At 43.9% G+C, this 17,597-nt stretch overlaps 1 protein-coding gene across 1 annotated transcript in view; it reads right to left on the reverse strand.

Annotated features, from left to right (window-relative positions):
- Nucleotides 1-17,597, reverse strand: part of Usp48 (ubiquitin specific peptidase 48) — a 90,062-nt gene that overhangs the window by 20,605 nt on the left and 51,860 nt on the right. The window contains exons 14-18 of the mRNA XM_045149089.1: nt 17,001-17,062; nt 16,641-16,751; nt 11,708-11,838; nt 11,273-11,379; nt 7,719-7,823 (exon numbers count right to left, since the gene is read on the reverse strand). Of these exons, the coding sequence (XP_045005024.1) occupies nt 7,719-7,823; nt 11,273-11,379; nt 11,708-11,838; nt 16,641-16,751; nt 17,001-17,062 (516 nt within the window). The remainder of the gene's footprint in view (nt 1-7,718; nt 7,824-11,272; nt 11,380-11,707; nt 11,839-16,640; nt 16,752-17,000; nt 17,063-17,597) is intronic.

Below are 17,597 nucleotides of genomic sequence, written 5' to 3' on the forward strand. Positions count from 1 at the left end.
TGTCTTAAATAAATAAAATGAAGAAGAAGAAGAAGAAGAAGAGGAGGAGGAAGAGGAGGAAGAGGAGGAAGAAGAGGAAGAGGAAGAGGAAGAGGAAGAGGAAGAGGAAGAGGAAGAAGAAGAAGAAGAAGAAGAAGAAGAAGAAGAAGAAGAAGGAGAAGACGACGACGACGACAGGCACGGGGGCGCACGCCTTTAATCCCAGCACTCGGGAGGCAGAGGTAGGAGGATTGTTGTGAGTTCAAGGTCACCCTGAGACTACAGAGTGATTCCAGGTCAGCCTGGGATAGAGTGTGACCCTACCTCAAAAAACTTAAAAAAAAAAAAAATCAAGGTAAGTTTGACCTTCAATCAAAACACAACAAGGGCTGGAGAGGTGGGTCAGCAGTTTAAAGGTGTTATTTGCATAGCCTGCAGGACCAAATTCAGTTCCCCAATATCCACGTAAAGCCAGATGCACAAAGTGGCACAAACATCTGGATTACCTCTGTGACAAGAGGTCCTAGTGTGCCTATTCTCTAAATAATGCTCACTCTTTACAAATACATTTTTTTAAAAAAATTTCATGAGGGGGGGGGTGAGGGAGGGAGGGAGGGAGGGGGAGAGGATTGGTGCACCAGGGCCTCCAGCCACTGTAATCGAACTCCAGATGTTTGTATCACTTTATGTGCATGTGTCTCCTTCTGTATCTGGCTTATATGGGATCTGAACATGGGTCCTTAAGCTTCACAGACAAGTGCCTTAACTGCTAACCCATCTCTCCACCTCAATAAAGTATTTAAAAAACAAACAATAAGACCAGTAAATTGAACACCTAAAGATTATTGTATTTGCCTTCATAATAGGAGGGAAAATTAGGACAACATAGAAGTAAGACTAATGTGAAAGAAAAAATTTGATGGAGAGTGGAATTAGGAAGGCAAAAATGAGGGCAGTGGGAGAAAATTATTATTGTCTATACCTATGAAAGTTATTAAAAAAAAAAAAAAAAAAGAGAGCATGGTAGCACAAGCCTTTAATACCAGCACAGGTAGGAAGATCACTGGCTAGAGAGATGGCTTAGCGGTTAAGCACTTGCCTGTGAGGCCTAAGGACCCTGGTTCGAGGCTCGATTCTCCAGGACCCAGGGGTCGTATGTGTCTGGAGTTCGTTTGCAGTGGCTGGAAGCCCTGGCGTGCCCATTCGCACTCTTTCTCTCTCTCTATCTGCCTCTTTCTCTCTCTGTTACTCTCAAATAAATAAATAAAAATGAACAAACAAAAAACTAAAAAAGAAAAGAAAAGAAAAGAAAAGAAAAGAAAAGAAAAAGAAAATTATTGAGAAAGTTTTTGGTCTCATTCTAGCCAAGCTGACCTGGAATTTACTAAGTAGTATCAGGATGGCCTCAAACTCACGGAGATACTCCTACCTCTGCCTCCCAAATTCTGGAATTAAAGGCATGTGCCACCATAGGCGACTGAAAAAAGTTAACTTGAACATAAACCAATAATCAGGCTCAACTTTACAGCTGAGCATGGCACTAGGAAGATGGGGACAAGAGGATCCTTGGCTGGCACTAAGCTCCAGGGTCACCCAGCTGCAGCCTCAAGAAATCATGTGAGGGCTGGAGATGGCTCAATGGTTAAGAGACTTGCTTGAGAATACATAGTGAATTCCAGGTCAGCCCGGGCTAGGGTGAGACCCTACCTTAAAAAAAAAAAAATAGAGAGGAGGGGGGGAGGAAGGAAAGAAGTAAGGAAAATCTTTTTAAAAAGTGCAAGGTTTGGGCTGGAGAGATGGCTTAGTGGTTAAGTGCTTGCCTGTGAAGAATAAGGACCCCGGTTCAAGGCTCGGTTCCCCAGGTCCCACGTTAGCCAGATGCACAGGGGGGGTGCATGCGTCTGGAGTTCGTTTGCAGAGGCTGGAAGCCCTGGTGCGCCCATTCTCTCTCTCTCCCTCTATGTGTCTTTCTCTCTGTGTCTGTCGCTCTCAAATAAATAAATTAAAAAAAAAAAGTGCAAGGTTTGTTGGGCATGGTGGCACATACCTTTGATTCTAGCACTTGGGAGGCAGAGGTAGTAGGATCACTGTAAGTTTAAGGGCAGCTTGGGAGCAGAGAGTGAGGTCCAAGTCAACCTGGGCTAGAGTGAGACCCCAACCTCCCCCAAAGAAACAAAAACAGGGATGGAGAGATGGCTCAGTGATTAAATGTGCTTAGTTGCAAAGCCTGAGGGCCCAGGTTCAATTCTCCAATACCCATATAAAGCCAGATATGCAAAATGTCTAGAGTTCTTTTGTAGGTCCTGGGCTACAGAGTAAGCTCTGATTTAGCATGGGCAGAAGTGAGACCTTTCCCTTCCCCCAAAAGAAAGAAATGCCAGGTGTGGTGGCACACACCTTTAATCTCAGTACTCAGGAAGCAGAGGTAGGAAGATTGCCATGAGTTTGAGGCCAGCCTGAGACTACACAGTGAATTCTAAATCAGCCTGGAATACAGCCAAACCTTACCTAAACACCCGCACCCCACCCCCCAAAAAAGAAAAAGTAGCCAATTTCACAGTTACCAAAACAACCAAGCTGAAGAACTGTGCAAAAGAAGGTCAAAATGAATCTAACTCAGTTAGGAAAGCAGGGGAAATATGTACAAAAATACAGAAGAGAACACCCTCCTCCCCCAAAGCCCCAGGCATCACCCAAGATTTTTTTTAACTGATTTTAAATGGATCTAAAGGCTTTAGCTAGAATTATCTTCTTTTAAATCCGTAGGATTTAAATCCAACTGAAAAAAAACTGGTCTCCAGGTTTAGAAGGCTTCCAGTTACCTAAGTGATACCAAATACTGAGTATATTATTAACCTGAATTTTAGATAACAGCAAAGGAACTGGGTTGATCTGGCTTAGAGTCAAGGGAAGGGGATTTGTTCAACTCCATTAAGGACAAGCACAAATGCATCATTTGTATAGTGGGGATTTACCACAGTAGTCACACCAGCCACCTCTGTGCTAAGATACTGGATCACAAAGGAGGGAGGAGGAAGACATTCTGAAAAGAGTTATTCTTCTAAACAGAGGTTTAGATTTCCCCCAACCAAAAATATTTAAAACATTCTAGACTATTATGGTATCCAAACAAGGAAAGGAAGACAAGAGGAAAATTATAATGTACACAACACAACAATGGCATAATAAGCCATGCTCCAACATTCTCCATAGGGGCATTTGTAAATATGAAATCTACTGTCATCCACAACTGAGAAGAGGAATTCCACATCAACATTAAAACATTGCTGTGGTTATGACCAGTGAATAAACTAGACGATCAAAAAAAAAAAAAAAAGTTGGACTGAATCACACATAAAGTTTTCTTTTAAAAAAAAAACAACTTTTGGGCTGAAAGAAAAAATGGAAGGAACAGAGACTAAATAAAAATATGCATAAAACCCGGGCGTGGTGGTGCATGCCTTTAATCCCACCACTTGGGAGGCAGAGGTAGGAGGATAGCCATGAGTTCAAGGCCACCCTGAGATGACAGAGTTAATTCCAGGTCAGCCTGGACCATAGTGAGACCCTACCTCAAAAAACAAAACAAAACAAAACAAAACAAAAAATGCATAAGACTCATAAACTGACCGAATTCAGCAGAGCACAGTGTCAGTGACAAAAGGAAAGGTTTGAAAAAAAGACGAGACGAATTCCCAGCTGATGATGGAAGAGAACAGCCGTGAAATCACAGGGATATGTGATCCCTGCTGAGAACGTAGGCTGCATAGAGACAAAAGACATGACAATGACAAGCTAACAGGTTAGGGGCACCCGTGTCTGCTAACTCCTGCAGAGACATATGACAGACAGGCATGGTGGATTATACCAATAATCCCAGCAGTAATCCCACGAGGCAGAGCCAAGAGAATCCTGGCACTGAAGTAAGCCTGGGCAGCATTACAAGTTCAGCGTCAGCAAGATTGTCTAAAAAAAAAAACAAAAATAAGCTGGGTGTGGTGGCTCACACCTTGAATCCCAGCGCTCGGGAGGCAGAGGTAGGAGGACTGCCATGAGTTCGAGGCCACCTTGAGATTACATTGTGAATCAAGATCAGCCTGGACTACAGCAAGGCTCTGCCTCGAAAAACAAAAAGGAAAAAAGAGCAGAGAAGAGGAGATGGCTCAGTGAATAAAGTGCTTGCAGTCCAAGCTGAAGTCCCTGAGTTCCAATCTTGTCCCCATGAAAAGCTGGAAGCCATGGTATTAGGTTTCTGTAATTCCAGCATGCGGATATCGAGACAGGAGAATTTCCCGCAAGTTCATGGCAAGCGAGGCCATGAGGCAAGAGAGGCCATGAGGCAAGAGAATGAGGATTCAGGAGAAACACTGCCTCAAATGAGGTGGAGAAGCAAGGATTGGCCCAAAAGTTGTCTTCTAAGGATTACATATCCCATGACACATGTACACCTTCACTCACTCAAATACACAGACATGCACACACACAAAGGAAACATGATTTGGTTCCATCATCTTATGACCAGAATCCCTACACATATACACAGATTAAAGTAAGAGCACAGGACACAAGGCACAGCAACTTTCAGGAAAACAGCACCTCAAAACTGTACGCCTACCTTCCTATAAAACACATGGTCGTACTTAGCTCTAAAGCCCAGAGCCTGTCGTGGTTAACTCACATGGGGATATGGGGATGCACACTGTCTCAGGAGGGCTGTAAAACTGTGTGGATTTTCTTGCTTTGTGGAGGATTTTTTAAAATTTAATTTTATCTATTTTATTTTTTATTGTTTTGGTTTAGCGAGGCAGGGTCTCTCACCCTAGCCCAGGCTGACCTGGAATTCATTCTTTGGTCTCAGGGTAGCCTTGAACTCATGGAGATCCTACTACCTCTACATCCCAAGTGCTAGGATTAAAGGCATGTGCTACCACACTCAGCTGCTTTGTGGAGTTTTTAAGGTTAGTTTATGAGATTCCAACAAGCCAGGGAAAAATAATACTGACATAAGGCTTTAGAGCAGCTGGGTAAGTACAAGTGACATTAACCTTGGGGAGACCAAGATTAAGACTTTCTTAATCAATGTTTAAAATAAGGCAATAGGATCAGTGTGTTCTTAAGATGCCAGCGGGCAGATGGCTACTCTAACACTTTCACTTTCAGGCAGAAGGCTAACCATACTTTGACTACCTTATTAACATGTAGGGGTAAAAAATTCTCTAGATAAAAATAAACCTAGCTGGGCATGGTGGCACACACCATTAATCCCAGCACTCAGGAGGTAGAGGTAGGAAGATCTCAATGAATTTGAGGCCACCCTGAGACTACACAGTGAATTCAAGATCAGCCTGGGCTAGAGCAAGACCCTACCTCAAAAAGAACAAAATTAAGAGCTGGAGATAAGGCTTAGCGGTTGAGGTGTTTGCCTGCAAAGTCAAAGGACCTCGGTTCTATTCCCCAGGACCCACGTAAGCCTGATGCACAAGGTGGCACATGCGTCTAGTTTGTTTGCAGTGGCTGTAGGCCCTGACATACTAATTCTCTCACTCTCTGTCTGCTTCTCTCTCGCTCTCATGGATGGATGGATGGATGGATGGATGGATGGATGGATGGATGGATAGATAGGAAAAACCAAAGGTTTGACTCCCCAGGATGCACATTAGCCAGATGCACAAGGTGGAGCATGTGTCTGGACTTCATTTGCAGGGGCAGGAAGCCATGGCATGCTTGCTCTCTCCCTAAAAAATAATTTCTTTAAAAAGTGATGACTTGGGCTAAAGAGATGGCTTAGTGGCTAAGGCACTTGCCTACAAAGCCAAAGGACCCATATTCAACCCCCCAAGACCCTCGTAAGCCACATGCATAAGGGGGCGCATACATCTGGAGTTCGTCTGCAGTGGTTGGAGGCCCTGACATGGCCATTCTCTCTGTCTCTCACTCTACCTGCCTATTTCTGTATCTCTCTCTCAAATAAGTAAAAAACAAAATATTAAAAAAAGTGATGACTCAAAAATAAATGAACAAAAGCCAGGTGTGGTGGTGCATGCCTTTAATCCCAGCACTCTGGAGGCAGACATAGGAAGATCCCAGGGAGTTCAGGGCCACCCTGAGACTAGACAGTAAATTCCAGGTCAGCCTGGGCTACAGCGAGACCCTGCCTCGAAACAAACAAACAAATAAAACAAACAAGCTGGGCATGGTGGTGCACACCTTTAATCCCAGCACTCGGGAGGCAGAGGTAGGAGGATCGCAGTTAGTTCGAGGCCACCCTGAGACTACACAGTGATTTCTGGGTCAGGCAGGACCAGAGTGAAACCCTATTTTGAAAAACTAAAAAAATTAAATAAATAAATAAATAAATAAATGAACAAATCTAAAAAGGCTGAACAAAGTGGTGTGTGCCTTTAATCCCAACACTCGGGAGGTAGAGGTAGAAGGATCATTTTGAGTTTGAGGCCAGCCTGAGGCTAGAGAGTGAGTTCAAGGTCTGCCTGGGCTAGAGTGAGACCCTACCTCGAGAAAAGAAAAATGAATGAATAAATAAATAAATAAATGAAATCTTCCTCTAGGCATGGTGGCACATGCCTTTAATCCCAGCACATGGAAAGACAGGGTTAGGAGGATTGCTGAGCTCAAGGCCAGCCTGAGATTATACAGTGAATTCCAGTTGAGTATACTGTAGTTCAGCCTTTCTTTTTTGGAAGGGGAATAGGGACAGGGACTCACACTAGCCCAGGCTGGCCTCACCCATGGTGATCCTCCTGTTAGACTGCCATATGTTGGGATTACAGGTGCAAGCCACCATGCCTGGCTTCAGTTCAGCCTCTCCCTGGCCCCACCCCACCTGCTTGTGAATTTTATTTGATTTTGGTAACAGGGTCCTGCTGTATAGCTAAAACGGACCTGGAATTCTCAATCCTTCCACGTCCACATTAGGAGAACCGGGACCGCAGTACGAGCGACAACACCCAGCACAGAGCCACGGCTTCCTCCCTTTTGTTTTGTTTGGTTTTGTGCTGGCGGGTTTGAGACACAGGCTCACACTGTCCCTAGTTGGCACAAGCTGACTTCAAATGTACAACCAATCCCAAATGCTGGGATTATGGACATGAGCTTTGTGTTTAGAACCTTTCTTTCTCAATTCCAGAGGAAATGTGGCCCGTGGCTTTTTGTGAAACATCAAGACAGCTATAGCAGGATATCAAAACTAAAAAAAGAGGGGCTGAAAGAGATGGTTTAGTGGTTAAGGCTCTTGGGTTTAGTGGTTAAGGCTCTTGCCTGCAAAGCTAAGGACCCACAACCCACGTAAGCCAGACTCACTATGTGGTACATGCATCTGGAGTTTGCAGTGGCTAGAGGCCCTGATGCAACCACTTTTTCTATCTGCCTCTTTCTCTTAAATAAAAAAAAAAAAAAAAGACTAAGGAAAAGGCTAGGTGTGGTGATGCACACCTTAACCCCAGCACTCAGGAGGCAGAGGTAGGAAGACGGCCCTGAGTTCAAGGCCTCTCTGAGACTACATAGTGAATTTTAGGTCAACCTGGGCTAGACTGAAACCCTACTTCGAAAAGGGCGCGCGGGGGGGGGGGGGGGGGGATCAAAACCAAGGAAAGAGAAAAGACAGGACAACACGGGGGCCTAGAGACGTCTCACACAGGGAACAGGTGCCCAGTGGCTCATAGTGCCTGCTCCAGCAGAACAGGGAGAAAGGTATGACAACAGAAAGCCGCTTCAACACATACCTGATTAAAATCCGGGTCTTTTTCTCCATCTGGCTTAGCTTCGTCCTTGTCCTCCTCAGTCTCAGAACTACTCACGTTCAACTCTGGAGCTGAGTCCTTCATCACCTGAATACACCAGGACCACAGAGAAATGGGTCAGCCCTAGGAAGGCACGTGTTGGGGGTGGATCAAGAATCCAGTGCTGGTTTCTTGGCTCCCTATAACTTCTGTTGTTCACCCTCCCCCCAAGGTAGGGGCTGGCTCCAGCCCAGGCTGACCTGGAACTCACTACAGTCCCAGGCTGGCCTCAAACTCACAGTGATCCCCCTGCCTTTGCCTTCTGAGTTTATACTTCTTTGTCTAAAATTACTATTTATTTACTTGTGGTGCATGTGCACACAAGTATGGATGCACTAGGATCTCTTGCTGCTGCAAATTCTAAATGTGTGTACCACTTTGCTCCAGCCTTACATGGGTGTTGGAGAATGCAGCACCCACCAGCAGGCTTTGCAAGCAAGCTCCTTTAACCCCTAGGCCATCTCTCCAGCTCCACTTTTTACTTCTTATAGCCTGACCCGATGACTTATTGTATTTAGTGTGTTGAGGTCTCTGCAGAACTAGCACTAAAACCGTGCACCGCAGAAGTCTATGGTGCTCTAGGCCTTGTTAAGTACATGGAGGGCAGAGCCTCTTCAAACCCTGAGCATCTGGGGTGGCCTCTTCACAGGAATGAAGGGCAGAGGAAGCACTCTTGGGAGCACATTGTGGGAAACAGCAGTTGCACCAGGTGCTCCCTTATGCAGGTGCCAATGTGCACCTGTACCAGTGGGGGAAAAGTTCAAGGAAATTCTTGGGAGAAAGCTAACATACTTGTATTACATTCATTTTCTCTGTAGGTTAGGAATTGAAGGCTCTAATTTCAATCTGTGAAGCATAGCCCTACACCTGTACTGCATAATTTGGAAGGCATCCATCCAAAACTATATGCTTGTACCAAATAGAAACTACTCTACATTATTTTAACTCCTTAAACCTGGAATCAAATTAATAGGCTGTCCAGAGATCAAAGGTTAGTATCTACCCACAAGCCAATCCTAATATAGTAAGAATGTTCTGTGGCTGGAGAGAGAATGTAGTGGTTAAGGTATTCACCTACAAAGGCTAACAACCCTAGTTTGATTCCCCAGTATCCACGTAAAGCCAGATGTACAAAGTGGGGCATGTATCTGGAGTTTGTTTGCAACAACTGGAGGCCTGACAGGCCCTTTCTCTCTGTCTCTCTTCTATCTCTCTGCTTGCAAATAAGTAAACAAATTAATTTTAAAAAGAATGTGAACTGGGCGCGGTGGTGCAAGCCTTTAACCCCAGCACTCAGGAGGCAGAGGCAGGTGGATTGCTGTGAGTTGAAGGTCACCCAGTGACTACCTAGGTAATTCTAGGTCAGCCTGGACTATAGAGAGACCCTATTTTTTTTTTGGGGGGGGGGGGATGTTCTAAAATCCTACCTGCCTATTTTCTTTCCCTTCAGATCAATGCAAGAGGCTCTCACCTCGATGTCCCTAATTCTGCTATGTCTTCTCTAATTCTTCTTTTTAAACTTTTATTTGCAAGCATAGAGAGAGGAGGGAGGGAGGGAGGGAAGGAAGGAGAGAACATGGGCACACTAGGATCTCTTGCCACTGCAAATTCCAGATGCATGTACCACTTGGTGCATTCTGTCTTTATATATGGATACTGGGAAAAATCAAACATGGGCCACTGGGCTTTAGAAGCAATTGCTATTAACTGCTGAGTCATCTTCTCCCCTACTCCCCCGCCCTTTTTTTGAGGTAGGATCTCAATCTAGCCCAGACTGACCTGAATTCACTATGTGATTAAAGGCCTGCACCACCATACCAGGCTTCTAATTCTTAATAAAATAATATTTTTAAACCAGAAGTCAGAACACACCATGACCTTGCTAGACATTCTCCAGAAGCTACTTATTATCTAACCTTAAAGTAAAATCTCAACCACAGCCGGGTGTGGTGGTGCACGCCTTTAATCCCAGCATTTGGGAGGCAGAGGTAGGAGGATTACTATGAGTTCAGGCCAGCCTGAGACTACATAGTGAATTCCAGGTTAGCATTGGCCAGAGCAAAACCCTACCTTAAAAAACCAAATCAATCCATCCAACCATCTCAACCAATTGGCCAGATATATGACAATAATAAAATATGTTCCAGCTAGAGAGATGGCTTAACAATTAAGGCATTTGCCTGCAAAGCCAAGGAACACAGGTTCAACTCCCCAGGACCTAAATAAGCCAGATCCACAAGGTGACACATGCATCTTGAATTCATTTATAACGGATAAAGGCCCTGGCATACCCATTCTTTACCTGCCTCTTTCTCTCTTTTAAATAAATAACTTTAAAAAAATTGTGTTTCTTATGTGCCAAGAGCCTACCTTAGAATAAATATCTGGGAAAAGTTCTAGGGACTATGGTGGTCATCAGCCATAAGCAGTTGCTAAAATGAACTAGAAAAATTATCTCCTCAGTCATGCTGGTCCATTTCAAAAACAGAACCTGTCCATCATGCAGAATGCTCTAATGGACAGCACCTATCTAGACTGATTTCCACTTTGCTGTGTGAACGCACTGACTAACAACTATTTATCCTTTGATTCCTTTGCCTAGAACACTTTCCACAGGAGGCTCTTAGAGGTGGCTTGAATATAAAATGGCCCCATAGCCTCAAGTGTTTGTGGTGATTGGGAGCTGAAGCACTACAGGAGGAGGTATGTCACTGGGGGCAGGCCTTCGGGTTGATTCTTTCAGTCACACTGCCTAATCAGAGAATAGGCATTCTCTCCTTTGTCCTTGGTACCGTGTGGAGAGGGGATGCCTGGCTGCATGCTCTTGTTACACTTTTCCTGCATAATGAAATTTCCCCTTGAAGCTGTAGCCTGAAATAAATCTTTTCCTTCCACAACCTGCTTTTCATTGGATGTTTTTTTTTTTTTTGGGGGGGGGTCTCAGCAATAAGAAGGTAACTGCTACAACTCTCCTGTCTCTTCCCTCACTCACAGTCACCTCCACTTCTGTTTGCCCCTTATTCATTTCTTTTTTTTCTTTTCTGGAGGCAGGGTCTCATTCTAGCCCAGGCTGACTTGGAACTCCCTCTATCGCACTCACAGCGATCTTCCTACCTAACCGCCCCCGCCCCTTCAGTGCTAGGATCAAAGGTGTGCACTGCCACACGGGCTCCACACTCGTTCCCATGAAAAATCCTCTTATGGAGTTAAGACTTGGTTTTCCTTGATCTTGCCTGTCCATCATCTTCCTCACAATATCCCTAGCATCAAGACCATGCCTGTCCCATGGCTGACATTCAGTAAATACATATCAAATTAATAACAGAAAAAGCCACAATCCCACAAGTACTCATTTTCACCTCTGTCCAATTTCAACTCTGCTGCCAGAGTGCTGAGGAAACAAAAACGAGGTACCCAGCAGGTCTTGAAGAAAGCCCAACAGCAAGTCAGAAGCAAGCTTCATCTTTCCTAGTCACAGCCACGAGAAGGACCAGTACCTTTTTATTGTCCACAACTTTGTGGACATAAATGGTGGCTTGGGTATACTCTCGGAGGTCTCTCTGCTGCTGGCACAGCAGGCCTTCTCTGCAATCTGGACAGAGTTCTAGAAGAGAAGGGCAGATGCAGCTCAAAGAATCCCTTGAAGTCTAAACACATGTATTCAAGTTACCGTGCATGCTTAATGATCAGTGCTACTGTCAATGAATTACAGTACGAGGTTGCATGCAAACAACTGCAGTAAGGAAATGTGCTTACTGTTTGTGACTAAATGTACAAGGAATGAGATCTTTCATGAGAGTTATAGCAAAGAAGTCTGAACTGCTACATGGTGTTTAATTTACAGCAGAGAATACATTATTGACATATCCCTTTTTTCCACCTTAAAATACCAGCTTTTAACTACAGAAACCAAAAACAATATGAAAACTTACTAGGCTCTGAAATGTACTGTGGTTCTGAGGGGCTGGCATCTCCCACTGAAGTTCTGGTGATCTTAATAACATGATCCACAACAAAGAGCTTCTGAATCATTTGCCATTCGCTGGGCCATATGAGAGCTACACTGCAAAAAAACACAGCAGGCCTTAAGACACTCAGAGACTAAGAGAACTGACATCATCCTTTTGCAATTCTGAAACAGACACAACAGACTGACAAAACAAAGAAGCTGGAAGGGAGAGAGCCATTATCAACAATAAAATACAAAATAAAAACTATGTGGAGGGCTGGAGAGATGGCTTAGCGGTTAAGCACTTGCCTGTGAAGCCTAAGGACCCCGGTTCGAGGCTCGATTCCCCAGGACCCACGTTAGCCAGATGCACAAGGGGGCGCATGCATCTGGAGTTCGTTTGCAGTGGCTGGAAGCCCTGGCGCGCCCATTCTCTCTCTCTCTCTCTCTGCCTCTTTCACTCTCGATCTCTCTCATATAAATAAATAAATAAACAAAAAATTTAAAAAAAAACACTATGTGGACTGGTGTTTCAAGAGTCAACAAACGAGTTGACTAGGGGTATAGCTCAGTGGACAGAGTGCTTGCTTGGCATCATGAAGCCCTGGGTTGATTCTCTAGAAACACAAAAACTAGGCATGGTGGTAAAGGCCTGGAATACCAAAACCTGAGAAGCAGAAAAGAAAGCTCATATGACGGGCATGGTGGTGCATGCCTTTAATCCCAGCACTCAGGAGGCAGAGGTAGGAGGATTAACATGAGTTCGAGGCCACCCTGAGACTACATAGTGATTCCAGGTCAGCCTGGACTAGAGTGAGACCCTACCTCGAACCCCCACCCCCAAAAAATAAATACAAAAGAAAGTTCTTAAGTATTTTATAAATATTTATTTTTATTTATTTTGACAGTGTGAAAGAGGAGGAGACACAGAGAAAGAAAAATGAGGATGGGTGCACCAGGGCCACCAGCCACTGCAAATGAACTCCACATGTATGTGCCCCCTTGTGCATCTGGCTAACGAAAGTCCTGGGGAATCAAACCTGGGCCCTTTGGCTTTGTAGGCAAATGCCTTAACTGCTAAGCCATCCCTCTAGCCCTCATAAGTATTTTTTTTACTTATTTATGTGCAAGTAGAGACAAAGAAGAGATAAAGAAGGGCACACCAGGTCATCTAGCCACTGCAAAAAACCTCTAGATATGTATGTGCCTCTTTGTGCTTCTGGCTCCATCTGGGTACTGGAGAATTGAACCTGGAGCGTTAGGATTTGGAAGCAAGCACTTTAACCAGTGAACTATCTCTCCATCCTCAACTTTTTTGTGGGTTCTTTTTTTCAACCCCAAGTTTTAAGATCATTCTCAATTACATATTGAATTCAAGGCCAACCTGGAATACACGAGACCCTGTCTCAAAAGCACAAGTTGAGCTGGGTGTGGTGGTGCACGCCTTTAATCCCAGCACTCGGGAGGCAGAGGTAGCAGGATCACTGTGAGTTTGAGGCCACCCTGAGAGTACAAAGTGAATTCCAGGTCAGCCTGGGCTAAAGTGAGACCCTACCTCAAAAAAACAAAAAAACAAAAAAAAAAAAAAAAGAAAAAAAAACCCACAAGTTGAGTGCAATCAGTTGGTTGGCAAATAAGGCCACTGACATAAACAGCATTAAGTATATTAACTGGGCTGATTTTGTTTTCATGAGATAGTCTCGTTCTACTAGGCTAACCTGAATCAACTCGGTAACCCAGGCTCGCCTTGAACTCAAGACAATCCTCCTACTTTAGCCTCTCAAGAGCTGAGATTACAGGCATGCAACACCAAGTCTGGCTGTTTTGCTTTGTTTTGTTTGTAAGCCAATGTCATATATAAGTGGGGTTGGCCTGGAAATTGTGGTTTTCCTCCCCAGCATTTCAGTGCATATCATTTTCTAAATAGTTACTTTTGAAGACTGAAAGGCCCTCAAATTCATGACAGTAGTTATTGCAAGATGAAGGCAGAGAAAGGGAGATGAAAGGAAGGGAGGCAGCGGAGAGAGATGGCTCAGGGTTTAGAGGGGCTTGCTTGCAAAACCTGACAGCACACGGGTTCAATTCCCCAGTATCAACATAAAGCCAGAAGCACAAAGCAGCACAAGCATCTGGAGTTTGTTTGCAGTGGCTGTAGGCCCTGGTGTACTCCGTCCCTCTCTGTTTGCAAATAAATAATTTTTTTTAAAAGGAAGGCTATGTGAGGCCTTGAACTAGTCCTGAATTTTGTGACTGCCTAGCACTTATGCTGTTGCCAGTATTATTCCCAAATGTCTCACAATCACAATCCTGACAACAGAAAGGTTAGGAGGGGAGGCTAACCTAAAAATCAACATTAATGCGGAATTCCTGTAAAGATCTTAAAAGTATTAAACTATAAACACCGTAAATTTCATGCCAATATTTTAAATTTTGTACATTTGTTTATTATTATGACTATTTTTTTGAAGTGTCCAGAGATTGGGCCTAAAGCTTACACAAGCAAATCAAGACTTCTACCACTGGGTCACAAGAGTATTTCAAGAGCCCCACGTGGCCTTCTAGCAATGTTGGAATCATACTACTTTCTCTTAGACAGTTATTTGAACATTACTTATTTTATATTTATATTTATATTTTCAAAAATTTGAGGGCTGGAGAGATGGCTTAGTGGTTAAAGCACCTGCCTGCAAAGCCTAAAGACACAAGTTTGAGTCCTCAGGATCCATGTAAGACAGATGCACAAGGTAACACAGGCATCTAGAATTCGTTTACAGTGGCTGGAGGTCCTGGCACACCCATTCACCAACCCTGCCCTCTCTCTGCCTCTTTAATAAATAAAATTTAAAAAATTTTAATGTCAAAATAATTATTTGATCAAAATGAAATAGAGACTGACTGACGGGGGAGGGAATATAATGGAGAGTAGAGTTGTGAAGGGTAAAGTGAGGAGGAGGGAATTTTCATGATTTTCATGTTTTTTTGTGTATCATTATGGAAGTTGCCAATAATAATAAAAAAAAATTATTGAGACAGAAAGAATATGGACACTCCAGGGACTTTTGTAGCTGAAAACAAACTCCAGATTCATGCACCATTTTATGCATCTGGCTTTATGTGGTTACTTGGGAACTGATCACAGACCACAAGCTTTGCAAGCCAATTGCCTTTAACTGCAGAGCCATTGCCCAAGTCTTTTTTTTTTGGGGGGGGAAGGTCCCAAGGTAGGGTCCCACTCTTGCACAGGCTGATCTGGAATTCACTATTTATTCTTAGAGTAGCCTCAAACTCATGGCAATTCTCTACCTCTGCCTTCCAAGTGCTGGAATTAAAGGCATGCATCACCATGCATGGCCCAAGTCTTTTTTCCCTCCTCCTGAGGTAGGGTCTTACTGTAGCCCTGGCTGGGAACTCACTCTGTAGCTCCAGGCTGTTCTTGAACTCAAGAGATTCTCCTACCTCTCTGCCTCCCAAATCCTGGGATTAACATGTACCATGCCAGGCTGCCCCATCCTTTTTAAAAAACTGTTTCAAGCCGGGCGTGGTGGCGCATGCCTTTAATCCCAGCACTTGGGAGGCAGAGGTAGGAGGATTGCCATGAGTTCAAGGCCACCCTGAGATGACAGAGTTAATTTCAGGTCAGTCTGGACCAGAGTGAGACTCTACCTCGAAAAACCAAAAAAAAAAAACAAAAAAAAAAAACCTGTTTCAGAGACAGTTTCATGCACCCTAACTTGGTTAGTGTTATGTTGCTTAGAATAACCCTGGGTAGGGCTGGAGAGATGGCTTAGCGGTTAAGCGCTTGCCTGTGATGCCTAAGGACCCCGGTTCGAGGCTCGGTTCCCCAGGTCCCACGTTAGCCAGATGCACAAGGGGGCGCATGCGTCTGGAGTTCGTGTGCAGAGGCTGGAAGCCCTGGCGCGCCCATTCTCTCTCTCTCTCCCTCTATCTGTCTTTCTCTGTGTCTGTTGCTCTCAAATAAATAAATAAATAAAAGTAAGTTTAAAAAAAAAAAAAAAAAGAATAACCCTGGGTATTACCACAACCAGCTCTGTGTGTCCTTAAGATAGGGGTCTCAGGCTGGAGAGATGGCTCAGCAGTTAGGGCACTTGACTGCAAAATCTAACATCCTGAGTTCAATTCACCAGCACCCACAAAAATAGGGTACATGCATCCGGAGTTCATTTGCAGCAGCTGGAAGGCCTGGTGCACCCATTCTCTCTCAAATAAATTACTGAATAAATAAAATTTTAAAAACAGCAACAACAAACTTAAAATAATAATAATGGTCCCATTATGTAACTTGGGCTGGTCTTCAATTCATGATTCTCCTGCCTCGGCCTCTCAAGTACTAAGATTACAGCAGTGTACTCTTACGCCAGCTTCCTGTTCTAAAAGATGATAGTTGGGCTGGAGAGATGGCTTAGTGGCCAAGGCGCATGCCTATGAAAACTAAGGATCCAGGTTTCATTCTCCAGGTCCCATGTAAGCCAGATGCACGTAGTGGCACATACATCTGGAGTTCGTTTGCAGTGGCTAAAGAGCCTGGTGTGCCCATTCTCTCCCATCTCTAATAAATAAATAGATAAATAAAAATCTAAAAGTTGATAGTTGCAGGAAAAATAACTGTAAGCAAGACTGTGTTCACAACGTGACCATGGTAATGAGATTTGCTGAGAGATATGATGCTGGTCACTAGCAACTCAGGAGGAAAAGAGGACTCAGAAATCTGGTCAACAAGAAGGGACAAGGAGGGACATAAAGAACACACAGCCTCAGCCCAATTGACAGAAGCCATCTGTCTGTCTTTCTCTTCTTAAAGACAGGCACTCACCCTCAGAAATCATATAAAAGGAATACAGTGTCCAAGTCCACTAGGTTCTTAAAAGACTTTAGTCACGTGAAGAGAAGAAACTCACTGTTTTGAGTCTTCTTTGGTCATGGAAGCAAATGTAAACATGAGTCCCTCATGGGGACACAGAAGGGCGCTGTTTCCCACCGATGACACAGGAGTAGACCTTGTAGGCTTTCTATTCAAAGAAGACAGGATAAATACACCTCACTATTGCACAAATAAAGTTTTGTTTTTGATTATCACTTTAGACATAACTGTGAAGGGTAATTAGTAATTAAATTGTGTTTCTTAGATTTGCATAATTGGATAGAAAAAGAAGCTTTTTTTCTATGTGGACTAGGAAAAGTTACCAAAAAGGGAGGCATGAAGGGGCCTGTTAGAAAAATAGTAGTCAACATGCATATATAAAATAAGAAATTTCTACCTTACAAATTTCCGCCATTCATCTACGAAGAACTGTGACACGATGTACAGGACATCTGTCCCCTGAAACACAGAAGGCAGAAAGGACAGATGAACCCATCTCCACCTTTTGTGAAAGGCAGGGCCTTGCTTGAAGCCCAGGCTGGCCTCAAATTCACAATCACAATCCTCCTGCCTCAGCCTTTCCTATCCTGTAAGGGATACAGGTATGAGCTACCATACCAGGCTTAATCCACCTTATTTTATTTGAGAAAGAGAAGAAGGGAGAGGGAGAGGGAGGGAGAGAATGGGTGCACCAGAGCCTGCAGCCACTGCGAACGAACTCCAGGTGCATGTGCCCCCTTGTGCATCTGGCTTACATGGGTCCTGGAGAATAGAACTGGGATCCTTTGGCTTTTCAGGCAAATGCCTTAACTGCAAAGCCATCTCTCTAGCCCAATCCACCCTATTTTTAACACAAATTCCTTATGTAAACATAATGACTTTTTCCACATTTTAAGATTTATAGTAAAATGGAAAGAGAGTGGGTATAAATCCCAACTAGATAACTCAACAATTGAGAATAATAGTAGTTCTGGGCTGTTCTGAAGCAACTCAT

Source organism: Jaculus jaculus, chromosome 5 (genome assembly GCF_020740685.1).
Source record: "Jaculus jaculus isolate mJacJac1 chromosome 5, mJacJac1.mat.Y.cur, whole genome shotgun sequence".
NCBI lineage: Eukaryota > Metazoa > Chordata > Mammalia > Rodentia > Dipodidae > Jaculus > Jaculus jaculus.